The sequence below is a fragment of the Ascaphus truei genome, chromosome 19 (assembly GCF_040206685.1).
Source record: "Ascaphus truei isolate aAscTru1 chromosome 19, aAscTru1.hap1, whole genome shotgun sequence".
Lineage (NCBI taxonomy): Eukaryota > Metazoa > Chordata > Amphibia > Anura > Ascaphidae > Ascaphus > Ascaphus truei.
This window is the reverse complement of record NC_134501.1, coordinates 7518343-7545284: the sequence shown is the minus strand read 5'-3', so window position 1 is coordinate 7545284 and position 26942 is coordinate 7518343. Positions and strand designations below refer to the sequence as shown.

General features: G+C 41.7%; 1 protein-coding gene across 2 annotated transcripts in view; it reads left to right on the top strand.

The window, feature by feature from the left end:
- The window catches only part of BANP (BTG3 associated nuclear protein), a 303313-nt gene that overhangs the window by 145157 nt on the left and 131214 nt on the right, over window positions 1-26942 (top strand). For both annotated transcript variants that reach the window (XM_075576425.1, XM_075576423.1), the window contains one exon: window positions 24378-24508. In XM_075576425.1, the coding sequence (XP_075432540.1) occupies window positions 24378-24508 (131 nt within the window). The remainder of the gene's footprint in view (window positions 1-24377; window positions 24509-26942) is intronic.

The following is a 26942-nucleotide window of genomic DNA, read 5'->3' as shown; positions in this document are numbered from 1 at the left end:
GAAAGGTACCCGCTGAGCAGCGTGCAGATAATGTATGGGAGAGCTGCATCACAGTGCAGGTTTTATTTCAAGATTCTTGCAGGTCGCTCTGGGATGACCACGGAATGTTTGAGCTTGTCTCTGGTAATCTAGATTTGAGGCACATGTTTAATATTATCGCGAGTCAGCATTATTTCAGCAGGTATTGTGTCCCCTAATGGTTAGCTGCAGGCGTCGGAGCGCCAATAATTCCCAAGTGGGTATAAAATGACAAAAGAAAAAGTATATTGTGCAGACCTGTTAAATACTCAATATAGATCAAATGTGTTATGTAGTACCACTCACGTGATGTGAGATGTTTTCAGGCGGTTTGGGACACGCTGTCCAGAATGAGGCTGATATACTGGCTTCTTGCACCCGGAAATCAGGGCATACCCTAGTTGTGCACAGTGGAATAGGAAAACAGACAGAAAGCAAAAATAGTGCGATTCTGTTTATAAAGATAAAAATGGGTGGTAGAGATCAACTCACATTCTCACCACTCTCCAAACACATGTAGACCACAATGGGTCAGCAAAAGAACTCAGTGCTGCTTCACTGCGAGGCGCCCGCACCACGCTCTCTCTCCAACTCCTGTGACGTCCCCTCTGGATGTTTCATCACAGCGGGGGTGGTGAGGACGGGGGGGTTGGTCGATGTTAGACTCGCGCCGGCCGGACCCAGATCTCCGCAGTTAGACACAGTCCAAAAAACAGTTCATTTTGCCCCTGTCTACCACGAGTTGTATGTTGTTCAGTATCTTCTGCACCAGGGGTGGCCAAATCCAGTCTTCAATGGCCACCAGCAGGTCCGGTTTTCAGGACATCCCATCTTCAGCACAGGTGGCTCAATCAGTGGGTTAGTCGTTGACTGGCCAACTCCAGTCCTCAAGGGCCTCCAACAGATCAGGGTTGACAGAAGACTGAGCCACCTGTGCTGAAGCAGGGATATCTGTCAACCCTGATCTGTTGGAGGCCCTTGAGGACTGGAATTAGCCACCCTTGGTCTACACTAATAATATAATAAAAAATACGTCTCTGAAACGGTGTTCTATACAGCAGCATTTGCTATTATTTAGGTGCGGCCGCGGGTTGTGCAGGGGAAGGTAAGTCTTTAGTTAGGCACAGAGAAAGAATTTATACTTGTAAGGTAGGGAAATATTGGCTTTGGACGTGTTTGCATGGGGTATTTCTGGCTCCCGCTTGTGTTTAAAAAGCAGTGTTGTGAAAGAGCTGTACATCTTATATTAAAAGCAGCATTTTGGAGAGTAGCCCGGATAAAGGGGAAGCAGAATTTATTCTCCTGCATTGGTCTTTTGGCCGCTCGTTAAGAGTAACCACTGTATCTTCTGCAGGGAAGGCCAAAATCTGATTTCAATGGAAAAATTCAATTCTCCAAATGTGACTCCAATCCAACAGCCTCATATGAAATAAAAATACATTAAATATTATAATTATAACCATCCTTTCTCTCATAGAAGCGCCCTAAATGAGAAAAATGTATCTGCAATGTTTTATCAAAGTAATCCCACTTAGTAAGACACATTGAAGACAGAATAAAAGCGTTTGCTCTGTAATAACCACTTGGGCGTCTTTTCATAACCATGGGAGGGGTTTGGCCTAGCCGTTGTTAGATCTGAAAATGGTGCCTTTATTCTAGCGGCATGTGAAGGCTGCTCAAACCACAATGGTACTAAATACATTGTTGCACCACTAGCGGGGCTAAAGGTTTTTTGTACGGTGAAGGATCTAGGGCTGGCTTATTTTTTACTGGTGGGGCAAATGTATCGTACCGGCCCATGTATCAGGTGACGAGTGGTCCCCAGACACATCCACAGTATAAATGGGAACTATGAGCACATGCACACACCTGATACTACACATTCACCACATACTACCCAAGAACCACATCGTATACACATCACACACTCTCCACATACACACATTCCCTGCAAACACACATTTAACTGCAGACACTTGCTCAAAGTTACACACAACTACACACACACATACACACACACACACACACACACACACAGTCTGGGGTCTATACTGTATATCCGAAAAGAAGTCTGCCACATTAGCATCTTTTTAATTTTTTTGTCTGAAACACAACATATTTGTGAAAAGTATTTCTACTCTAGTAGGATATGGCGTATGCTGCAGTATTATTCTGTTCTAGAAAAGCACAGGCGGGGTCTCTGTGTTGGTCCTTTTCTTCCATGTAGTAACAGAGGAGGGAGGAGGTGGTATAATTAACTTTTATTGGACCAACAGGTTGTTGATATGTTACAAGTGTAGCCATGGCTGGTCCAGACCGCCTCTCTGCCTCCTGTCACGTAAGTCCTTTGTAGCTACAGGCTGTGGCAGGCAATCCTAGGGACATTGACCCCCTCCCCCCCCTGCTGATTCTCTGCAGACCTTGTGCCCTCCCCTTCTGGTGCATCAGAGAGGAAGTGCTAAATTATAGCAGTTGAGTTCCCACCCTCCTTGGGTGAGGAAGCAAGAAGTTGAGCTCCCACCCTCCTTGGCTGAGGAAACAAGGAGAGAGATTATAGGCCTCAAGTCTACCAGAAAGCACAGCACCATCCAGAGGCCTTGGACCCTCTGACATCTATCTGCATCCGCTGTATAACATCTGCAGTGACTGCTCAATAAAACATCCCTTTTTGTATACCCCTTCCTGAGTCTACAGTCTATTGGGCAGGGGTGTGAGAGAATTCTGTTCTGGTCTCTGGAAATCCTGGAGCCCAGGCGCTGGAGGCGCTGACACCATGAGTGCAACCTAAAGATCATCAAAAGCCTGTCCTGTTACCCAGACAATCGCGGACCACTCAGCTCTCCTGCACCCTCACAGGTATGCACGCACAACAGACAGCAGTAGCCAGCTGTACATCTTCCAGAGAGGGGGGCTACACAAGCTTTCCAACTTTTCGGGGTCATTCACCAGATTAAAAACAATTAACAACACCTTTAAGGTGACAATGAAAACCAACACAAAACCACCAAGAAAAGGAACGTAATTCGAGCCATACTTAAGGCCTCGGACATGGTCAGCGCTTATGCGCTGACCTGTGCTGTGGCGCGCTTACGCTCGGCACTGAGCCCCTGCAGCCGCAATGAGAGCGGCTTTAGCAGGGGCTCGCTTACGCTTCCACAAGCGTGCGGAAGCATAAGTCTTAGCAAAATTTTAAATGTTTCGCTCTTGCCGGAGTTCAGGGCCGGTCACGTGAGCAGTTCGCCCAATGAGGGCGAACCAGCTCCGTGACGTTACTGGCCCGCCCCCCGACACGCCCCCGGATGGCGCGCGGTCTAAGGCCGAGGAAAGCACCCGCTTTCCCCGCTTTCCCTCACCCTCCGCGTGCCTCAGCATGCAATCAGTAACCATGGACGCAGCCTAATACATAAATCCGTCGTCGCAGACCACACAGACATACCCTATTCAGCTGTCTGTCGCAGGTGTATTTCAGTGTTCAGACATAAGAAAGATCTTCACAGCATATGTGTTCTGTTTTATTTTTTTGTTCTCGAGGGCTGTGTGCCTGGCCTTGTCATAATAGGTTAGTTGTTTATCCTTTGTTTTAATGGGAAACACCAACCCATTACAAATTGTGTTTGAATGCCTTCTATGCTCTGTTGTTCCTGTCACTTGAAGATCAGTGTTGTGTTGGTCATAAGCATTTATTGCATCAAAGTACGAACACGAACCTGCACATCACTCGCACACACACACACACACTGACCAGCGCAGCTTAATATGCGTGGGTCATCAGATACACACACAATCACTAATACACAGGCTGACCAACACAAATAAACATACACCGTCACACACTGGCTCCAACAGGAGGAGCTGCGGAGCCCAAGCCAGGGAGCAAAACCTGCCTAGAGGGGCAGCCAGGTGAGATGGGGCTACTCACACACGCCCTCTTTGGCTAGATCTGCAGCTGCAGGTTCCTCTCATCAGAGCAGCACCGTTCAGGCCAAGTCTTTCAAAGCTGAAATGACCAGTTAGACACAACAGGGACAGAACGAGAGTGAGATGAACCATTAAAAGCATCTAAAGTCCATGTTACAATGTTCCGGCACATTGCCTTATCAAAATAATGTAACAAATCGATTTTACTTGTCTGCTTTTTGTATGTCCGTCTATCATCTAGTTTTAACCTATTAAGCATATAATTGCAATTAGTTTATTTGATCCTACGTGGGGCTGCATCTTTAATCCTTCCCCTGTGTTGCACACCGTTCTGGCAGCTGTAGGGTTAAACACTGCTGCTGACCTTTTTAAAGATATTTACAAAAATAGTAACCTGGATGCGTTTGGAAAGCATCAGACACAGACCTGCCGAGACTCTGACATAATATATGATGTCTATTTTTATGGGATGTTTTGGATCGGGCTGAGTGCTACCTCACCATTCCACCAGGGCTGGAAATCATCTTTACAGCCCCCCAGGGTCACTCGTAACATCTCCAGCCTCCTCCTACGTCCAATGACTGATGAGTACCCATTGCAAGGGAGCAGCAGTGTGCAAAACCTCTGTATCCCTCCCCAAAAAAAATCCCTGCTATGTGTTGACACTGAAGGACGTGCTAGCATCCAGGTAATTCCGTGCACGCAGGAAACTTCCTCGCCAAGTGCCTCTCCACGTGTTCTTCATCGCTTGCACTTTGTGGATAAGCGATTTTGCAGCTGGTTCATTGAGAGGTTCAGGAAGATGTAAACCATGAAAGACATAGCATGGCTGTAGGCGGCAGCTGCACTTACCGTAGCAGAAAGCTGTCAGCCTGCAGCCATTCGTGTCTTCAGGCTGAAAATGTTCACACACATTTTACAAAGTCACTCACAGAAATGCATGTTGACATCGACTTTTACAAAGCCATTCCAACATACCATGCTATCTTATTTTATTTATTTTTAAATGTACGTATTATACTGTTTAACATTAAAATAGAATGCAAAAGCCATAATTAAGGTATCACCGTGGCTAATTCAAGCACTGCCCCAGTATATATTTTCTCGGCCCTCCTCTCATGCTCTATGAATGCACAAAATTAGGTTCCATGATGTTAAAATGCCTGCTTTTGATGGAGAGAGAAAATGTCATGTTTGCAGCCATCTGTAAAATCCTTAAAATGGGCTTTTCAGTTGTTTTTAATAACACTTTTACTTGACTAAACTGCTGATATGAAGACAGGTAATTTGCACGCCTGCCTCAAAATACCAAGCAACTCAGAAGAAAAAGCGTTTTGACCGCGTCTCTAGTTTTTGGAGAATAGTTGCATCGTACGTTATTAAAAAAGAAAAAGAAGATTTTTATCTGGTGCAGAATGTTATACTTAAACCACTTCCGATCTGGCAAATTTTTGGTGTCGGCGGAAAAATAATGGCATTCAGAAACGCAGACTTTGGCACACACACAACGTGCATCATGCAACAGTTTCTGTTGACACTCCCTAAATTGCAAGCTGGTGCGGACCAGGCAAAATGGAAGCAAAGTGCTTTGATACATTGATGGATGATGGAAATTCCACCGTTTGGCTCCTAAATTGCCTTGATACATGGCCCCTAATATTGTTTAGTATCAGTAAGCGTTGATGTTCCTTTAAACCCACTTACCTATTGACCTGTTGAAACTCTTGTTGACCTAAATGACAGCGCCGGCAAATGGTGTTCTTGGAATAAATCAGAGTGAGTTTATAATGCCTGTGATTCATCCTGGAACAGTGTATTCCCAGATGTCTCCAGCAAATCTTGTTAAGTGGATTAAATATTTTATGGAAACTATGCATTGTTTGGTAACCAAGAACTCAAATAAATTGAGAAACTCTGACAACAGTTTTACAAAAAGGTAGAACGGCCCGAAACAAATACAGATTGTAAAACGAAGTAGCTCAGGATTTTAATCTGTCGAATAAGCACAGAACAACAATGTAACACTTAAGAGATGTACGTAAAGACCGCTGTGCCATTAACAGAACCCAGTAAGCCCATATATGTGACTGGGCTTATATTACCGGCTATAAAGCTGTTATACTGTAGCTTTGTGTATAAATTCCTCAGTGTCCAAAATAAACTGATGATCCGTTGAGAAGTTTCTTATTAATGAACCAGCCTCCTACAATACATGTAATGTTTGTTTTACATAATCACCTGGATACTTTTGTTATCTCACCAGCTTTTCATGGCACAGTAGATCATTCTCCATTGGTTTCTTCTCTAGTTCCTGGAGGGGAGGGGGCTCAGGGGGTCGAGTTCTAGGAAGCGTTATGAAGGTTCACCGGTCTATTGGAGAGTGCTACAATGTTTTAAAAATATTGTGGCAAAGTTTAAAGCCGCCGGTCACGTGGGCCAATAGGAAGCCGAACCTGATGGTGCCACGGCTTCCTATTGGCCCGCATGGTGCGGGAGCTATGAAACTCTGCCATTATGTGAAACCCACTAGCCGAGCAGTGCGGCTACCGGCACCTACTATGGAGGTATGTATTTTCCGGAAGCAGGGCGTCCCCGGAGTTAAAATTAACAGGGGTTCAACTCTGAAGACCCCCTTCTTCAATCCGATGTTAAAGAGAAATCATTAAAAAAAATTGCCTGCTTGGATTGCTTCTTTAAACTTTAATTTTAGGGCAATAAATCTGGTCAAAGAAAAAGGATGCAAATAAAGCACTCTTTATGTTAAAGAAAAGGAAGACGTTTATCCATGTGCGCAATTTGCATCCAAGCTGACCTCTGGTGATGTTTCTCATCAGATATCGGATTGGTGATCATTAGGTCAGGGCTAGTTTCCACTCGGCATGGCTCATACATGCCTCACTAGTCAATGGATAGTTTTTATTACCTTTCAGCTCAGTTTAGAGCTAAATAAAGAACAACAGTCAAGGCCAGTATTGGCGCGTACATATACTGGCTAGTTGCTAGAAAAGATTGGTACAATATGTTTTTAGCTTGTGATTGGCGAAGGTTTGTTTGTAATATTTTTGTCTGCGCATTCGAGCCGTCAAGCCACATTAGTTCTGACATTTCAAGGAGAAAAGAAACATACATCGAATGCTGCTGTTTTTCATGATGCATTTCTTGGTATAATCCAGTTTTATAGGTGAACGGGGCTCCCTCTGTCCTCCGACATTTTTCAGATGATATAGTGCGGGAGTTTTAGACCAGGTCCTTTAAACAGAAGATGTCTTGGATAGAAGCGAGCATGTATTCACACTAAAGTTCTGATTGGTTACTCACTCTATTCACTTTCACTGGAGTCAGAGGCCATTTAACACAAACAACAATGCAGATGAGTTGACCAGATTTCTTCAGTTCTTAAATTAGAAAAACAAATGACCAGACGGTGAAATCTTCCAAACCACATCAGGCCAGCCCGGTCATAGATCACTTCACCCTGACTGAAAGTTTTCAGTTATTTATTGCATGGATGATGCCTTGATTTTAAATTAGTTGACACATTTGGATTTTCCAGAATCATATTTAAAAAAAAAAAAGGGGGGTTGGGGAGTGGGGAAGAGAGAGACAAATCTGCATATTTATTCATTTTCCCATACCGAGTGTGGTCACCAATAAGTATTATTTGCGTGATCTTGGAGCTGCTGTGGGGTAAGAAAGATAAATGAATCTCAACGCCGCAGTAAATATATGTTGACAGACTACATCCTTAAGGAACGCCAATACCATGTGCCAGGCTTTGCCAAAGGAATGCATTGAACTCTGGAGCTGAAGCGGTTAATTGAACTTGAGTGCTGTTGCACCGCTACAGAACAGTTGTTGATGCAGCCTACTGAAAGCAGCAAGTACTGTATCTCATTGCTGTAAGAGTGTTAATAGGGATCACGACAGATATGGCCAACATTTCCACCACTTGAGCCTCTTCTTTTCCCTGTGAGTGCAATAAAATGGATACTCGTGTTTCACATGCCTTAATTGAGTTCTAAATACTTGCTATTTAAAACTCTCATTGAGCAAGTCCCAGAGCGTTTATAGATTTAACAGTATACAAACACTTCCACACACGTATATGCACACACTGCTTTTTCATCCTCTATAATTTGAAACATTTATTGCATTATGAAAGAAATGGCAGAGACCAAGTTGCATGGATGGGAGATTTCCCACTGGCTACAATTTCCATCATATGTTGGATCGCGCATTTAAAGATATGTTATGTTTAAATACAGAAGTGGTAAACACAATCTGCCTTATTAACCCTTCGTTGCTGGAAGGGCCAGGAACAACACACTAAGACTGTCATGTCACAATTTAAAGGCGCATTTCTTGCCCTTTTCTTATTTTTTTTTTTTTTTAACATAGTGTTGAAGCAGGGGGTCTCCGGAGCTTAACCCCATTCATTTCAGCTCTGGGGATCCTCTACTTCCTTGGATACAGACCTCTAAAAGGGGCGCCGGTATCTCTGCAAAGTTTAAAGCTGCCGGTCACGTGGGACAATAGGAAGTCGAACCTGATGATGTCACGGCTTCCTACTGGCCTGCAGGGTGTGGGAACGTTGAAACTCCGCCATTACGTGAACCCCACTAGCCGAGCGGTGCGGCTACTGGCACCTACTATGGAGGTATGTATTTCCTGGAAGTAGGGAGCTGAAATTAACTGGGTTCAGCTCTGAAGACCCCCATCTTCAATCCTATGTTAACAATAAATCACACAAAAAAATTTGCGTGCTTGGATTGCTTCTTTAAACTATCATTTTAGTGAAATAAATCTGGTAAAAGAAAAAGGATGCAAATAAAGCACTCTGACTTTTAAAGAAAAGGAAGACGTTTATCCATGTGCGCAATTTGCATCCAAGATGACCTCTGTGCTGATGTTTCTCATCAGATATTGCGTTGGTCATCATTAGGTCAGGGCTAGTTTCCACTCGGCATGGCTCATGCATGCCTCACTAGTCAATGGATAGTTTTTATTACCTTTCAGCTCAGTTTAGAGCTAAATAAAGAACAACAGTCAAGGCCAGTATTGGCGTGTACATATACTGGCTAGTTGCTACAAAAGATTGGTACAATATGTTTTTAGCTTGTGATTGGCGAAGGTTTGTTTGTAATATTTTTGTCTGCGCATTCGAGCCGTCAAGCCACATTAGTTCTGACATTTCCAGGAGAAAAGAAACATACATCGAATGCTGCTGTTTTTCATGATGCATTTCTTGGTATGATCCAGTTTTCTAGGTGAACGGGGCTCCCTCTGTCCTCCGACATTTTTCAGATGATATAGTGCGGGTTTCTAGTTGCGGGTTTGGTGTTTTTCAGTAGAAGCAGTCACACTTACTAAAATATTTCAAAAAAGGGAGAACACACAAATGGCTAAAGGTTACAAAAAAGGGGTTCAAGCAAGCATCTACTGTATATGGGCAGTATCGTGCAAAAAGTGCAGGGGAGTCCTCAAGGGCCAGCTTTTCAGGATATTTCTGCTTTAGCACAGGTGGCTCAATTAGTGATTGGGTTGAAGCAAGGATATCCTGAAATCTTGACCTGTCCGTGGTCCTTGAGGACTGGAGTTGGCCACCCCTGGATTAATGGGTATTTTCTCTTGAGAGCTCCCTTAATTGGGGTTTCCTGGATATCATCCTGGGAAAGGTGAAGAAACGCATGCAGCGTGGATTTCACAAAAGCGACCAGCTTTTTGTACAAAGGAATTGGAACAGATTGTTGGGATCAGGAAGAAGTTGTGTTTCAGTATTTCCTCTGGCACATCGAGTTGGAAACATAGCAATTCGTTGTGCAAGAGCTTTTGACCGCTGCAGTTTATACTCCTTTTCCAACAGCCAGCTTTTAATCTTCACAGCATATGCGTTGTGTTTTATTTCTCTCTTCTCGAGGGCTGTGTGCCTGGCCTTGTCATAGTCGGTTAGTTGTTTAGGCTTTGTTGTAAGGGTAACACCAACTTGACACTTGAAATTGAATGTCTTCTATACTCTTCTGTTTCTTGAAAGGCCTCGAAGGTCAGTGCAGACTTTATCACAAGCATTTACTTAACGATTCAGTAAGTTTACAGTTGTTAAAAACTCCGGCTTTGGCCAACAGATGAAATATGAAAGCCTCAGAAAAGTTGTCATTTTGGCCAAAGCTGGATTCCGAGCTTGCAGAACAAATTGTTTTGAATGTTAAGCTATGTAGATATTCTCCTGTGGGATCTTGTGTGTTGGATACCACTTGTAGTTCCAAAATTGAAGGGCCTTTCTATCTGTTTGAGAGATTTAAAAAAAAAAAAAAAACAGTACATCCATATGTGCAGTAATTCAGAATCGTTTTGTAGTGGTTGTCATTCAGCAAAACGTTTCAGAAGCCCTGTAAATCATTATTGCCGTGTGCTGGAAAAAGCCAAGGAGGCGTCCCCGAATGGGAGTCAGACATGTTGCACATCCAAACGTGGGTTCATGGGCTGGAAAAACAGGTGTTGCTGTTTTCGCTGCAGAAACAACATTCTTAAATATTGGACATGCCATTCTCTTGTCCATCATAAAGGCGCAGTGAGCAGTCACGTGTGTATTTAGAACTTAGTGGAAATAGAATGAGAAGAAAGAAGCCGTGTACAACGCCAGGAGATGTAAGACTTCTAGTCACGGTATATATGTAATGTTTCCGACTCAGGGCGTCGCTCTTAATGAAGACACATAGATTGTAATCTCTCACAAGCAGGGCCATTGGCAACCTTTGTATCAGTATGTGTCCGTGTCTTCTTCTCTGTGTGTCATTCTAGTTCATGTAACCACTGTTCCCCGCTTCAGAACATGTTGGTGCTTTATAAATAAACGATCATTCATAATAAAGGCAACGTGATTGTCTATGGTAAACAGAATGCTGGTTTCTGAGCTGATGTGGTTTGGCCGTCACATTTGTATGTCTTCTTCTACGAAAGAACACATTCACCTCTATTTTATATTGTATTGTTTTGTATGTCTTTATTTATATAGCGCCAAAAGTGTACTCAGCGCTTCACAAATAATACAGTACAGGGAATTTTAAAAATACAATAAGTGGGGGGCTTGGCTTGGAGCCTAACAGCAAAGGCTGCGTTTGTTTGGAGCTCCTCCAGGCAAAGATTTAATCCAGCGTGGTAGTTCTTTCCTGCAGGCCGTGGATGCATACGCATAAACTCACAACTCACCCCCTTCGTTAATAACCCTAAATTCCCTCCAGGATGCGGATCTAAGCTGTTCGCCCACTTTCACACACGGGGTATAGAGGCGATTGCCGACGTACTGAGCCTAGGGAAGCTCCTGAGCTACCAAGAACTGAGGAACAAATTTAAAATTACAAAATTGGACACCTTTAAATATCTACAAATTAGAAACTTTGTCAGAACTACGTGCCCTCATCCAGAATACCCCACTCTCACGACGTTTGAACTCTTGTGTGAGGACAAGTCTTACAAGAAGGGACTCATCTCAGACATATACAATATTCTAATGCGCTCAACGTCCCCTACACAGCACGACTACATGCTGCGATGGTCAGCTGACCTAAACGTTGATATAGAAAGAGAGACTTGGGAGGAAATCTGGCAGGCAGCCTCAGAAACTTCCCTTTGCACCACAATTAAGGAAAACATCTATAAGATCATGTTTGGCTGGTATCTTACCCCAGCACGATTAAACCAGATCTACCCTCTGGCATCAGACCAATGTTGGAGAGGCTGTGGTAATAGAGGGGACATGGCGCACATCTGGTGGACCTGTCCAGAAATTGTGAAATACTGGGCCAAGGTCCAAATTCTTATAAAAGAGGTCACAGGCCTAGAAATCCCTATTGAACCACTGACCTTCCTGTTGGCAGCACCCATGCCGAATATAGTTCGGCCCACCAGGAAATTAATATCCTTCATTCTCACTGCGGCGAGATGCTGTATTGCGGCCTCCTGGAGGAAAACAGCTACGCCAGCGCTCAATACAATAAAGAAAAGGATTGGGGAAGTAATGACCATGGAAAGGCTCACAGCCAACATCAGACAAAAAACCCCGGCCTTTGAGGATATATGGGAACCCTGGTTCCACTTTACCAGAGCGCCCCGACCAACCCAGGGAGGTGGGAGACTAACTCCCCCCCCATAAGGAAAAATCAGTACGAACTTCACCAGCTACACCCTATCAGCCCAGTAGGACGACAATACCCTCCCCCCCCCCTCCCCCCCTCCTCCCACCCCCTCAACTACCCCACCACCCTCCCTCCTTCCCTTCTCTCTATGAAGGCTCCCCTCCCTTTTTTCATGGACAACTTAGGTTGCCTTTCTTTCCCCCCTTTAAAAAAAAAAATATGTTTTGGAAAATATTAGGCTACAAAATATGTCAGAAATGTTGTATTCTCTAAAAATGCCTAATAAAAACATTGAAAAAAAAAAATACAATAAGTGCAGCAAAAATCAGACAATGGGAAAGGAAATAGTGTGTTTCAACAGAGGTGTACGTGTTTCTTCCTTGTACAAAACGTAAAAGGTGGCAGACAAACCTTATCCGCTCAGAAACCAGCTTTATATTTACTATACAGGTAAAGTCTGTATGAAACGAAGCACAGCTGCAGCAGGACTAAAAACAAAGGATCATCCAGGGTAACTCCCATAAAAAAAGAATTGATTCAAGGTAAAACGCGCAGGGGTGCAAAACGCGCAGGTGTTGTTTTTTTTTACCTGCATGCTGTCCTTATGTGAGCTTAATCAATTCTATTTTTGTATGGGAGTTACCCTGGATGATCCTTTGTTTCATACAGACTTGACCTGGACACGATTTCTCAACGGACTCGCACGCTTTAAGGATTTGCCACATTCTGAGAGGGTCTCGAAAAAGGTAAGCTGCAGTAGTAGCCTTTATGATTGTTACCCTCCCTCATACCACCTTGAGAAAGTCCTTTACGGACGAAACGCGTAGGTGCGCTCCTACCATTGTTTTGCACTGACCATTAAAGTACTCTTTTAATACTCATCCCTGCTTGGAGTTACCCTCATTTTGGCGATCCACTAGCTGGTATGCTGCCAAGAAACGCTGCTGTGCTCCTCTACATCTCTGCTGCTTGTGTTTACCCTGAGAGGACTGCACGCTGGAACGGATCCACCCATCAAGGACACCACTAAGGGAGGTAAAGGGCCTTGGCCCATTATTATTTTACCCTCTAGTGCTGGACTGATTGAGTTATTTCCCCAGGGTGTATGAGACCTATTTTGGGGTACCCGCGTGGGGACCACCAGGCCTCTGGTTTCTCACCCTGGGATGTTATGGATTATACTCTATGTCCCTGAACCTGGATCCATTATGGTATATGGAATTATCAGTATAATAATGAGCTATCTATGGTGATGCACCATAAACACCACTTACCTATCTACTCCCACTCCTGAACGATACTTTGTTTTACTAATTTGTTTTTTACGTCCTCCTAGCGACCATCCTTTATGGAAACATTTTGGACCATAATTATTGCTCTGTCTCCAGCACTTTATAAATCGCGCATCTTCTTCGCTAAACACCATTTTGTAATGATACGCTTGATGAGGTCACCAATTCAAAAGAATATTTATTTGATTCTCCAATACTTCTTAAATGTAATATTGCACTGTGACAGACCTATTATTGGCCCTCAAATCTTTAGGGAAATGGAGTGATTGAGTGGTTGAGAACCCCTGCTGTAGGGTAGACAGTAGGTACAAAACAAAACTTCTGTGCATCAATGCACCACACCAAGGTACCTTGAAACAAAATACCTTTTCCATATTCATTTTTATGTTTTTGAAAACCTTTTTGGTGGGCGAACAATTGTTTTTAGTTCTTTGTAGTTTTGGCAAATAGCATCGTGAGCACAAGTTTGCTTTTTTTTTTTTTGGACGGTGGAAATAATATGTCAATGTTCTGACAACCTAGAATGGAACTGATTTAAAGGATCATAATTCAAGAAACAAGCAGTTGTTGTTTATTGAGCACCACATCTTATGTTCTACACTACGAAAGCTCACATACACTCTCCTCCTTTATTCAACAACAAACCGGCCGGATAAATAATGGCACTGAGTCACTATCTGCAATAAGAGGGGGTTGTACTGGTGGGAGTGACTGTCACTAAACCACAGCTTGTAAGTGAAGTCACTTTCGCAACTAATTGTAAATCCTGCTGTGACTTTGATGTGCCAGTTGGTCTTAAATATTTGTCTTTTAATTGAAACAGGATTCCATTAGAATTGTGGATTCACACAAGATATCCACTAATCCAGCCGGATATGCTCTAAACTGCCTATTGTCCCTTGGCATATTCACGCTTGCCTTTTCAAAGAATTTCTGTGCTTAATTTATCTCCAAGTGGAATATAGGGAAGGGAGAAAAAAAAGACACATACTGAAAATTCACCCTACGGAGGCAGGCTAGGTATTCAAATACTTCTCATTTTAGAATTAAGTGCACAAAAATGCAAAAAGAGCTTTAAATAATGATTGATTCAAGGTGTGGACGAGTGTGATATGGAAAAAGCCCGAGGTTTCGCCTCTGGGTAAGGAATGTTTGTGTGCATCTCACCTGAAAAGGCGGTAAAAGGGGGAGTCGCTGGTTCCACCTTACTGGCAAGTAGGATCATGCTGCAAGAGCTGCAGATATGTGCAAGTATTACCGGGAAGGAACCCAAAATACAACCCTCTGCCTTGTGTTATTGTGTGTGAGGAGTTAGAAATAGATTGAATAAGGGTAAAAGGGGACGATAGACATTTATGCAATTGCAGGGTGCACGGAACAAAATGGGACCCTTATTCCCCTGTACAGTACTAACAAATCTACGTAAGTACCAGCACTAACCGTCTAATAGCTAAATGATGAAAACAGTTGTAATGCAGAAAATACATTTAATAATAAAACAAACCAGAAATAAATCAAATGTGTTTGCAGAAACCAGTATCACAAATGGGCATGTCACAAAGTGAGGGGTGGGGGGGGAAGGAAAAGGGGAAAAAAAGGGGAAAAAACATGAAACACAAGGAATATATATTCCTTGTGTTTCATGTTTTTTCCCCTTTTCCTTCCCCCCCCCCCACCCCTCACTTTGTGACATGCCCATTTGTGATACTGGTTTCTGCAACTGTTTTCATCATTTAGCTATTAGACAGTGAGTGCTGGTACTTACGTAGATTTGTTAGATTCAATAAGGGTTTTCAACATCCAAATAATAACTAGGAATCATCTGCTTAACGGTGGAACAGTATGGATACAGAACCAGATAAGTCAACCCTTCTTCTGATGTGTTATCCATCATCCAACCTGCTGTAGTCTTCTTGAGGTTAACACAGAGGTTCTCAACTCCAGGCCTCAAGACGCCCAAACAGGTGAGATTTTAAGGATATCCCAGCTTCAGCACTGGTGGCTTAATCATTGGCTCAGTCTTTGACTAAGCCACTGATTGAGCTGCCTGTGCTGAAGCTGGGATATCTTTAAAACCTGACCTGTTTTGGTGTCTTGAGACCTGGAGTTGAGAACCCCCTGTGTTAACTAATGATAGTCAAACCCCTGAATGGATATTGTTACTTGTATGGATCAAAGTTGTACTTGCTAGAATCATACAGATACTTAATGCTTGTTCTTATAAGCTTATGCTCTAATTGTTGGTAACCGGGGTAGAAATAGATGTGAGGAGGTCACTCGTGCAGCTTGAAGAATTTGGGCTGGATCTCCCCAAATAAAGTAACTTGCTGTCATGAAGTCATGCGGAGTACGACTCGTCTGTTTCACTCTTCTACTGATAATTCAAACCTGTGATGTACCCGGTACCCAGCTATATTTTCAGAACCCGGAAATTACCTGGACTGGGTGCTAGGTTCCTCAAGAGCAAAAAAGGATAACAGTAAAAACAAATTAAATGGAACTTAATATTAATCTTTTACTTTTTAACCTGCAAGAAACATTCAGAGAAATTATATTTTAATGTACATTTGACATAATATGCATAATTATACATAACAACCGGTTAACAGTACCAGCTTGTAAAATGTTATAAACTTTATAAAAAATCTTCTTAAGTAAAGAATAAAATAAAAGTGCAGTGAAAATTGTAATAATGAAATTTGCACAATGGGCAGATTATGATGCAGATTATGATGCAGATTATAATGACGAAACAATAGTTTTTCCGCAATTCGCAGAAGGCGTTTATTCCCCCGCTCTTTGTATATGATTCCCGCTTAACATCCTTTCACTTGGTATGCTTCCTGGAGGTGATGACAAGTAACGTCTGGCCAATTTTGACCGTTCAGGAAAGAGAGCTCCATTTTCTGCCTGCCAAACTGAAGGATTTTCTTTGAGGGATGTTAGGACATTTAAGAAAATGTTCAAATTGCCTCTCTTTTTTTTAGAATAAGACGTATTATACTCCGTACGAAACTCTTCTTGCTGGCTTTCATTTTCAAATGAAATTTCATTTAAGCAAGCCCGCCCATCTTGAATGTTATTGTCATCATTTTTCTCTTTCTGTAGGATCTCGTGCTTCATTGTCATATTTTTCTTTATTTTCAAATATTGGAGACAGACTTTTCATTTCGTCTATAATCCAATTTTTAGCCATACCATGTATATTGGGTTTTAAAAATATAAGCTTGTAACGTGGATCCAAAACGGTGGCAATCACATACAATTTACTGAATTCCACATTATGAAATGTAGCTTGCAAAGATTTTAGCCATTCTATTTTATGGTTACGGTGCATTTGTTGATTTGTTTTTTTGCTGCGAAAGCTCTCTAAAGCAGCTACATGTGGAATGACCATTGAAATAAGATCTTTGTCTGAACTGGCTTGGACTGTGGCGGTGAAACATTGTTCCAATAACATTTTCAATCGGCTTAAAATTGACAGCAGTCAAGTTACATAGTTACATTGTTACATAGTAGATGAGGTTGAAAAAAAACATATGTCCATCAAGTTCAACCTACTGGTATGCTAAATTTAAACGACAGATACTTTTACCTATATTTGTAATTACAGTATATTAATCCAGAGGAAAGCAAACAAAAAAACAGAGTGAAATATCATCTAATGATATCTCACAAAGGGGGAAAATAAATGAATTCCTGACTCCAAATATTGGTAATCAGATTACTCCCTGGATCAACATCCTTTCCATGTTTACTTCATTGGTATATCCCTGTATAGCTTTCCTTTCTAAAAAGATGTCCAACCTTTTTTTTTTGAACATATCTATTGTATCTGCCATGACAGTCTCCATGGGTAATGAATTCTACATTTCAACTGTAAAGAATCATTTCCTTTGTTGCGGGTGAAATCTCCTTTCTTCTAACTTTAAGGGATGACCCTGTGTCGTTGGTATTTTCCCTTGGGATGAATAATTCTTTTGAAAGCTACTTGTATTGTCCCCGAATATATTTGTATATAGCTATCATATCCCCTCTGAGACGCATTTTTTTCTAATGTAAACAAATCTAGTTTAGCTAGCTCTTCTCATAAATCATCTTCGTCTTGGTGCTGTTTTGCGCTCCTTTGCAGTGCGTCTACCGTCTGTGTGGAGAGGGGAGGTGCGCGGGAAACTGCCTCAAGTTCCGTGATCGTGGCTCAGAGGTATGTTGTGTAATCCTTACCTCTGTAGCCAATCTTCCAATCTGGGCAAAGGGATCCTCGGTGCTCGTATCCGTTCCACAGGCCACGTAATTGTGGATGCAACCATTGTAAAGACTCCCCGGTAACCGTCTCTTCTGGCGGGCGTCCAGGATCTGGTGGTTAACAGTAGGAAAAGAGAAGAGATATCCGGAGCCACTGGGATGCACCGGCAATCAGCGAACGCAAACCCAGGTGGGAAAACAGGCTTTATTGATGCACACACAGAGACAGGTTTCACACCATCAAGGGCGCTTCGTTTAGGAGTCCATCGCAGTGGCTCCGGATATATTTTCTCTCTTCTCATAAATCAGATTATCCATCCCCTTTATTAACTTGGTGGCTCTTCTCTGCACTCTCTCTAGTTCAATAATGTCTGTTCTATGGAGCGGTGCCCAAAGCTGTACTCCATATTCAAGGTGTGGTCTTACTAATGCTTTATAAAGGGGCATCATTATGTTTCTGACCTTCCATCCATTGCCCGTTTAATCCATCCTAAGATCGTGTTTGCCTTTGCAGCTACTGCATGACTTTGGGCACCATTGCTAAGCCTGCTGTCTACAATCACTCCTAAGTCTTTCTCCATCAAGGATTCTCCTAACTTATCCCCATTTAATTTGTAAGTTGCTTGTTTATTCTTGCTTCCCAAATGCATAACCTTACATGTATCTGTATTAAACCTCATCTGCCATTTACCTGCCCACGTTTCCAGTCTCTCCAAGTCCTTCAGGAGAGAAATTTCATCCTGCTCCGATTCTACTACCTTACACAATTTAGTGTCATTAGCAACGATGGAGACTTTGCTCTCGATGTCAACCTCAAGTTCATTAATAAACAAGTCAAAAAGCAGGGGTCCCAGTACCGATCCTTCAGGTATTCCACGCAACCAGTTTTCAATTCAGGTGCAAATATTTTTATTGAGTCCAATTTGCTTTATTTTGTACACTTACCTATTGTGTGGAACCATATATTTATTTATTTTTTTACCAAAAGCCTTTGCAAAATCTAAGTAAACCACATCAACTGCATTACCCTGGTCTAAATTCCTACTTACCTTCTCAAATAAACTAATAAGGCTAGTTTGGCATGACCTATCCTTCATAACTCCATGCAGACTATTACTTCTAATTATTTTCCCCATTAAGTATTCCTGAATATTATACTAAACCTTCAAGTAGCTTCTCCAAAATTGATGTCAGGCTTACAGGTCTGTAATTACCCGATTTTGATCTAGCTCCCTTTCTTTAATATAGGCATTATGTCTGCTTTACGCCAATCTTGTGGTGCTGAACCTGTGCAAATGGAGTCCTTGAATATTAAATGTAATGGTTTGGCTATTACTGAGCTTAACTCCTTGAGAACTCTTGGATGTATGCCATCAGGGCCAGATGCCTTATTTACTTTAATTTTATCAAGCCGCCTATGAGCTTCTTCCTCAGTTAACCAATTGTTCATTAATACTGTATGGAGGTTGTGGCTTCCTCCTGCGGTACTATTATTGCAATTAAATCTTCCCTAGTAAACGCAGAGGCAAATAATTTGTCCATATTTACCCATATCCGACTGAAAGGGTCCTATATTTTCTTTTTTATTTTATTTTTTGTTACTAAGGTACTTAAAGAACTTTTTAGGGTTGATCTTACTTTCTATTGCAATCCATTTTTCATTATCCATTTTTGCTCATTTGATTGCCCTTTTGCAACTTTTGTTACATTGCTTATAATTCTGATATGATGCCTCTGTCCCTTCTGACTTCTAGAATCGAAACACCTGCCTCTAATTTTCCATTTCCTCCCCTACCTGTTTTATTTAGCAACATTGGTTTAGACTTGTTTCTTTTATATTTATTACCACACTGATAAGTGTGCTTTTCTAACAATGTTTTAAAGGCTGCCCATTTATCTTCCACATTTTTCCCTACAAAAACATCATCCCAATTAATTCATTGTAGCTTAGTCCTCAGTTTATTAAAATCTGCATTCTAAAGTTTACTAACTTTGTTGAACCCAAGTAATAATGTTTTTGATCATTTATTTCAAATGGGACCATGTTATGATCACTGTTACCCAAATGTTCCCAGATGAATATTTGTTATTACTTGTACATTGTTTAATATTGCAAAATCCAGTATTGCCCCTCTCCTGGTTGGTTCCTCAATAATTTGGGTCATGTAATTGTCTTTCAGCAGCCCCAAAAAACTGTTTAATTTTGTTGTAATGCTAATCTCATTGCCCCAGTCTGTCTTGATAATTAAAAGCCCCCCATTATGCAAACATGACCCAGTTTGATGCCTTCTCCATTTGCAAAAGTATTTTGGCTGCCTCAAACTCACAGATATTTGGTGGTTTACAGCATAACCCTACAAACATTTTCTTTTTTACTTTTACATCCACTGCTAATTTCTATCCATAAGGTCTGTACATTTGCATTATTCCCTTCATAAGCATCTTTCCTTATAATAGGTTTTAGATCCGGTCTAACATATAAACGTACTCCACCTCCTCTTCTATTTGCTCGATCCTTCCAAAAAGTTGGGTACGTTGTGATCCGATGAGTATAATGTGATGCTCTTCCTCTTCAATTTATGATACATTGCATTCCACCTCGTTGCTATGCCTTGTACCAGCTTGTGTTGTGTAAGCGAAAAATTGGTGTATATTTCCTTCACCCTCGTACAAGCGACTTGCTAGTGATTAAAAAGAGTTTCAATATTGCGGCACTTTGATATAAAGTCTGAAATTGCTTTTTGAGACAATATGCCACCATGGAGCACCAATTGGAAACTATAGATGAAGCAGGACACATTTTTCAAACTGGTAATATTCACCCCACTTATTGTCCTGAAGCAATCCGTGTACATTGTTTTCAGCACTTATCTTCCAGAATTGTAGCATTTTCCTTAATGCACCACTAATGGCAATACCTGTGTGCCCTACGCACATTTCTTTAAATTCCTCAGTGAGCCAATGTCCACTGAGGCTTAAAAAAAATCTTTTCGTTTGTTTCTGAGCAGGTCCATATGCCAGAGAACGAATTCTTCTGTGATTTTTCAATGTTAATTAAATCCACATTTTTTTTCACAACATTTATCATAAATAGTAGGAATAATAATATTTGAAAAATATTTTCTTGATGGTATCTGGTATCGAGGCTCCAATAATTTCACAAGATTAATAACTCCAACATTTTCAACTATAGTAAAAGGCTGGTTGTGCAAAGATATAATTTCGCCAATTTTATAATGAATTTGCTTTAAGATTATTAATGTCCCATAACTTGATTTTGTCCAAACACTGTACCAATGTCTGTTGTTTAACTGGACGCCAAGGTCTGGCACTCAAATCGTCTCATTTCCTCTTCTTATCGACTGGACTGAACTCCTGAATGTTTTAAACATAAATTAACGTCGATGTTTCGTAGGTTTTTTCATTTGTTCCACCTCGTGATAAAACAGAATGACACGATTTGCACACTCCTTTCGTCTGGTCGTCAGGGGGAACTTCACAAAAGTCTCCAAACTGAACTCATTATTGCAAGGGTCCAGCGTTGGACAGAAAAGAAGAAAGTAACCCAACAGAGGTTAAACGCAAACTGATGGAATGTACCAATCAAAGCCAGTAGGTGCTGGTGTTGAAGTCAGGAAGGTCCCAGGGAAAACATTGACCGTCCAAACTTCTTTTTACGATTTACTGTTCATTGTAGAAGCCTAAAGCTAGCTCATATAGGAAAAGCTAACGTTTTGGTGCTGGTTTATATTGTACTATTCCTATAGCACGAGCACATGAATTGTTGCTGTCCGACTGCACGTCCATCGTATCAACCAAATTGGTTGAACCTGCCCGGCCAGGTACCTGAATACTCGGCCCAGGTAATTTTTCTTTGTTTCCCGGGGTACGCTGTATTTTTTGGTACCCAGAACATCACTCATTAACACCAAAAATAACTGCAATGGGTCCAACCGGAAAGGACAGTGCCGCCCAAAATATCAATTAATTATTATCTTTGATTTGTTTGGACTATATTCTTGTTCTTTTGGGCTTTAGGATAGCAAGGATGAGCGCAGATAAAATAAATAAGTTGATGCACTTTAATATCTACTTTCTCTAAGAAGGATGAGCTTTTATATAGCGATAATAATAATTAAACTTCAGATAACGCTTTTCTCCCAATGGGACTCAAAGCGCGTCACAATTACAGTATGGCGCGCAGCACACAGGAATTATTACAGACACAGTCCCTGCCCAGATGAGCTTACAATCTATGATTTTTGGTGCCTGAGGCACAGGGAGACTTGTCCAAGGTCACTGACCCCTGGGAATGGAACCAGATTCCCCTGTTTCAAACTCTGTGTCACTGTTTACAGAGTCGGTGTCGTTACTCACTGAGCCGCTCCTCCTGAGGCTATTTACCATCACTCTGCTGCTCGGTACAACAACACGTTTTAATTTTTATATACCTTTTTTAGCTGCCTTGCATTTCTGAGATACAGACCCCTGAAAACAGGGGTTGAGAAATTAATTGAAATGGGTGCCTGCAATTGCCAATGAACTTGCAGAATCCGAGCAAAAAGAAAAAGGTCAGCAACTCCTTCATCTTTAGGGAAGCCAGACTTGTGTGAGTTGTATCACAATATGTGTTTAGCTACAAATGCCTTTCATTAACACTGATGGCACATGTGTGAGTAACACTTATATGAAGGGGTTTTGCAGAAGCAGAAACCGAGATGCATCAGGTGAGACGTGGTACCTGGGAAAAGCAGGGTGCCTGAGAGCCATCATATTAAAGCAACACCGGATATTATGGCAAAGCCAATCCAGACACCTCTCACCTTTCTGAACAATAAAAACTGAACGTTGATACAGACGAGCTCAGCTGTGCGGATTCTTAAATAGTTCCAGAGATTTTCTCACATATGAAAATTGTAAATGCAGAGCCAGAGAGTTTACATTATGGTGATTTATAACTGTTGACATATCCTCCCTTCAAGCTGTGTTCATGTTTGTGTTTGCTTTTTATGGAAAATGTTTAAAAATGGATAAATATTACTTTTGCATGGCCAGAAGATTTGGACATCAGTGTGTCTCGCTGAGGGGTTGTGTGAAGTCTATTTAGGACACGCAAAAATATTAATGGACACAAGGTTTTATTTCCGTTTTTTTTTTAAATTGTATTTATTTAATATTTTTTCCACTAATTCGGTGAAGCTTAATTTATCACCCCTATACCCCCTCCCCGAGGTTTCCGATATGATTGATGTATTTCTTTTGTCAATAACTGCCTTCGATAATGTAAAGCCACTTCTTTTAACATCTGTAAAGACAGATGGCAAACCGCTAATATAAGTCCCTTTCTGCACTTCTCTTCAAATCTTTCCCCCATATTCCTGAAACACATTAGTGGTCTCTCTAGATCTTCAAGTCTCTGGGGTTACATGCAGGAAATGAACCTCGTTATAATCCGCCTCCCGGGGTCCCCTCGTACCATATTTTGCTTGGGCCTGCCTTTGCGTGCGAGAGCAGCGTCTCCGGAAATGCGGCTTATACCATTATTAAAAGTTATAGGCAGGTAAATGTCTAGTGCGGTCATTCAATCTCGGCTGGGCAGTAAAGATGGAGTTCCTAATACCTGGGTGTTCCGAGCAAGCTAAAAGTAAGAGGCACGTCATCACCCTCGACTGGTAATGACTTTCTCAGTGTTCACTGCCCCTGACGGCTAACAGCTGTACATGTCGGATTAGGGTATTTGCTCCCGAACGCCACCCACTGTGATCCAGAGATTTATGGGCCCTTCCCCCCTGTAGTATATTGCTCTGACGCCACCAAATAATATCCGATTAACCCCTGCAGTGCTGAAGGGAGAAGCATGACCATTGAACTGCCCCTGTGTCACCGACTAACGTGAGCTAAAAGGTTTAACAGAACGAAGATAAATGTACATTACACACACATGGCTGCGTTGACCGTGCCATACATGCTAGGCTGAGTACATCTCTGTCCCCAAGAGCTTATAGTCCAAATTGTAATCGTCCTGGGGCAAGGGAAAGGGGATGCCCAAGGTGACAAAAAGCATGTGAAATATTACCGATAATGTGCCAAATCACAACACAAAGCTTCATAACTGAAAGTGCTGGTGATATTTTTGCAACACCTACTCATTTCCAAGCCCATTTGTTAGCTTCGTTTGCATATCAATTTCCTAGGAAGCCCTGCACTTGTTCTATGAGCATTTGATGATCTGTGTATTTTTAAAGATGTATTGTTATTTATTAAAATAAGTTATTTTATTTTAATTAATTATTATTAATTATTATTTGTTATTGTTGTGCCGTATGTCCTTTCTTCTGGTTCTAGTATCCTTATTAGATAGCTTAGGGCAGAGGTAACCACCTCCACTCATCAAGGGCCACCAACAGGTCAGGTTTACAGGATTTCCCTGCTTCAGTACAGGTGGCTCAATCCATCCTTGCTTCAGCACCAGTGCCTTAATCAGTCCCTGCTTAAGGCACACTTCAATTGAGCCACCTGTGCTGAAGCTGGGATAACCCTCATACCTGACCTGTTGGTGTCCCTTGATGGCTGGAGTTTACTACCCTTGGCTTAAGGTTTTCCCACCTTAGACACTTGCACCCATTCAATGTGTACCATCCTTAAATGGTTGCTGGCTGCTCCTCCTCTTCCATGCTCCCTTTTCTCTTGACATTAATATTACAGTCGGTGTAGGAGGCGGTCAGAGTCCTAGCTACATGCCAGTGACACATTGTATGTGTTTGTTTTCCAGAGGTAGTGCAGAATACCGTGTCGTCGTCCAATGACATCCAGCAGCCGTCGTCTCAGGCCCTGCACTATGCCCTGGCCAATGCTCAGCAGGTTCAGATCCACCAAATCGGAGAGGATGGACAGGTCCAAGTAGTATGTGCTCATGTTCTCTACTTCTTTGTATGCTTGCCAAAGAAAGTCATAGCTAGCCGTTTCCACCATGATTTGATAGTTTTACTACAGATCCTCTACATTGAAAGGGGGATGAATTAATCGTTTGATAAAATACTGAATCATGAAAACGCAATTCCAAAATATAGCGGAAGAGCTTAAAGTGGTAATTCAACTGCTTATTTATTTATTTACACAGGATTGAAGTAGGGGGTATCAGGAGCTGAACCCCATTCATTTAAACTCCTGGGACCCCCTGCTCCCGGAGGTACTTAACTCCGTAGAGGGTGCTGGTAGCCATTCTGGTTGAGCTAACTGGGGCTTACAGTTTAAACAGGAAGCCATGACGTCATCAGGTTCGGCTTCCTATTGGCTTGCGTGACGCGGGAGCTTTAAACTTTAAATTCCAGCTAGCTCAGCCGGAGCGGCTACCGGCACCCGCTACGGCGGAAAGTATCTCCAGAAGCAGGGTGTCCCAGGAGCTGAAATGTAACCTAGTTCAGCTCCGAAGAACCCCTGCTTCAATCCTGTATATATATTTTTTTTTAATTGGGGGGGGGGGGGTGAAAAAGGCTTTGATTGCCTTTTAAAAGGAACTTGCGAAATTGAAAATGAGCCAGGAGACAAGTGGCATCCACGGTGTTATAGTAATTGGGAAATAGGCAGATTAGATGTACCAAAACTGGCCTCAACTAAAAAGAAGCAACTGTGTATTCTATTTGTGTGCAAGTCACATTCTCAGCTACTCCAAACAGTTTTTAATAAAAATAATCGTATGCTTTTATTTATAATGGTTTGGACACAGCGTAAATGGGCTTATCTGGGCCATCTACCCGCCAGGCACGAGAGAAGCGTCTTGCAATTAAGTCTTGATTGCTTTTCTTTATGAAACGTCATTCAGTTACCTAAGAAACAGAACACACATTTCAGTTACTAACGCTGTGAGGCTGGAAATAAGGCTTTCAGTTCCAGTTATTATGTCCAAAGAAATGCACAATTCATAAACAAATCCCTTCCAGGATTCTGGAACAATGTGCCAAAGTGTCTTCTTATCAAACATAAATGAGGCTCGGGCTCTTATTTTACGTAGAGTCTCTATTGTCAGTTTGATAAGTTCAGTATGTTTTGTTTTCCCTCTTATGAATAAGGCAACTTCCTTCCAAAGGAAATGAAACTGTTTGAAATAGAGAGAGCTGTGTTTCTTTGAAATTCACAGGCAATTGTTCTTGTCTAAAAAACATAAAATAAAAATCAGAAGGCTTTTTGACTGATTTCCAAATTGAGTATCTTTAATCTTGGTTTCATAGATCATTTTATATATATATATATATATATATATATATATATATATATATATATATATATATATATACTGTATATACACAAAAAAGTAGCGCTAATCTAGTGTGCTCTAAATATATAAATGGTAGGGGCTGGGATAAATGTGAATAAGTGAAAGTACTGTGATAAAGCTGAATAAAAGTGACTTTGAATGTGACTAATAGTATATAACCGCCTGTGATAACAATACATATATAACAGTGCTAGTAGATGATACCAAACCAGTCCCTAAGTGAAAATGCATATCAGAAGTCCAATTCTGGAAAACGGTCCCTTTATGGAGGAGGCAGCTGCTTCTAAGGGATCTTAGCTTGATCACAGAAAAGACCTAAACAGAGAAATAGAAGGAGAATCACCAGCTCCGTAGCATAATACTGTTCTGTCATTTATTGGGGGTAAAAAGAGTAACGTCTGCAGGACTTGCACTCCCATGATAGTCAAAAACACTATTCAATTGAGAGAATTGTAAATTAGCGTCACCATTAGAGGAAAGGGTCCAAAATCAGCTGTGCGAGGGGAGCGCCACGTCTCCGCTGTGATGAGCTTTTAGATTACGTCTATTTATACTTGGGGCCGCCGCAGGTTCTTCCGTATTATCGGCTCCTCGGTGGGGGCAGCAGACCTCGCGGCTCATGAACTATCACGTGAGTGTAAGTAGCGCAGACTGGACTCTTTTTGCCTCCAATAATTGCATAACAGTATTATGCTACAGAGCTGGCAGTACACACACACACACACACACACACACACACACACACACACACACACACACACACACACACACACACACACACACACACACACACACACACTTCTTTGCCAATGATGAAAGTAAAGGTATAATAATATCATATATGTTGTCTGTTCTCGCTCTACAATCCCTTCCTTGCATACAACTTTCTAGTGCTGCATAAAATACTGCGTTTGCTTCCCTGCTAAAAGAAATCGCCAGCTTTAGGGATCTGAGGGACACGATATGGCGATCCCATACGCTAGCTCCAGTAACAGGCGTTTTTACTTTCTATCACTAGTTCATTTTTGAGATCACCAGACCTGAGAAGTAAAGTAATGGTTA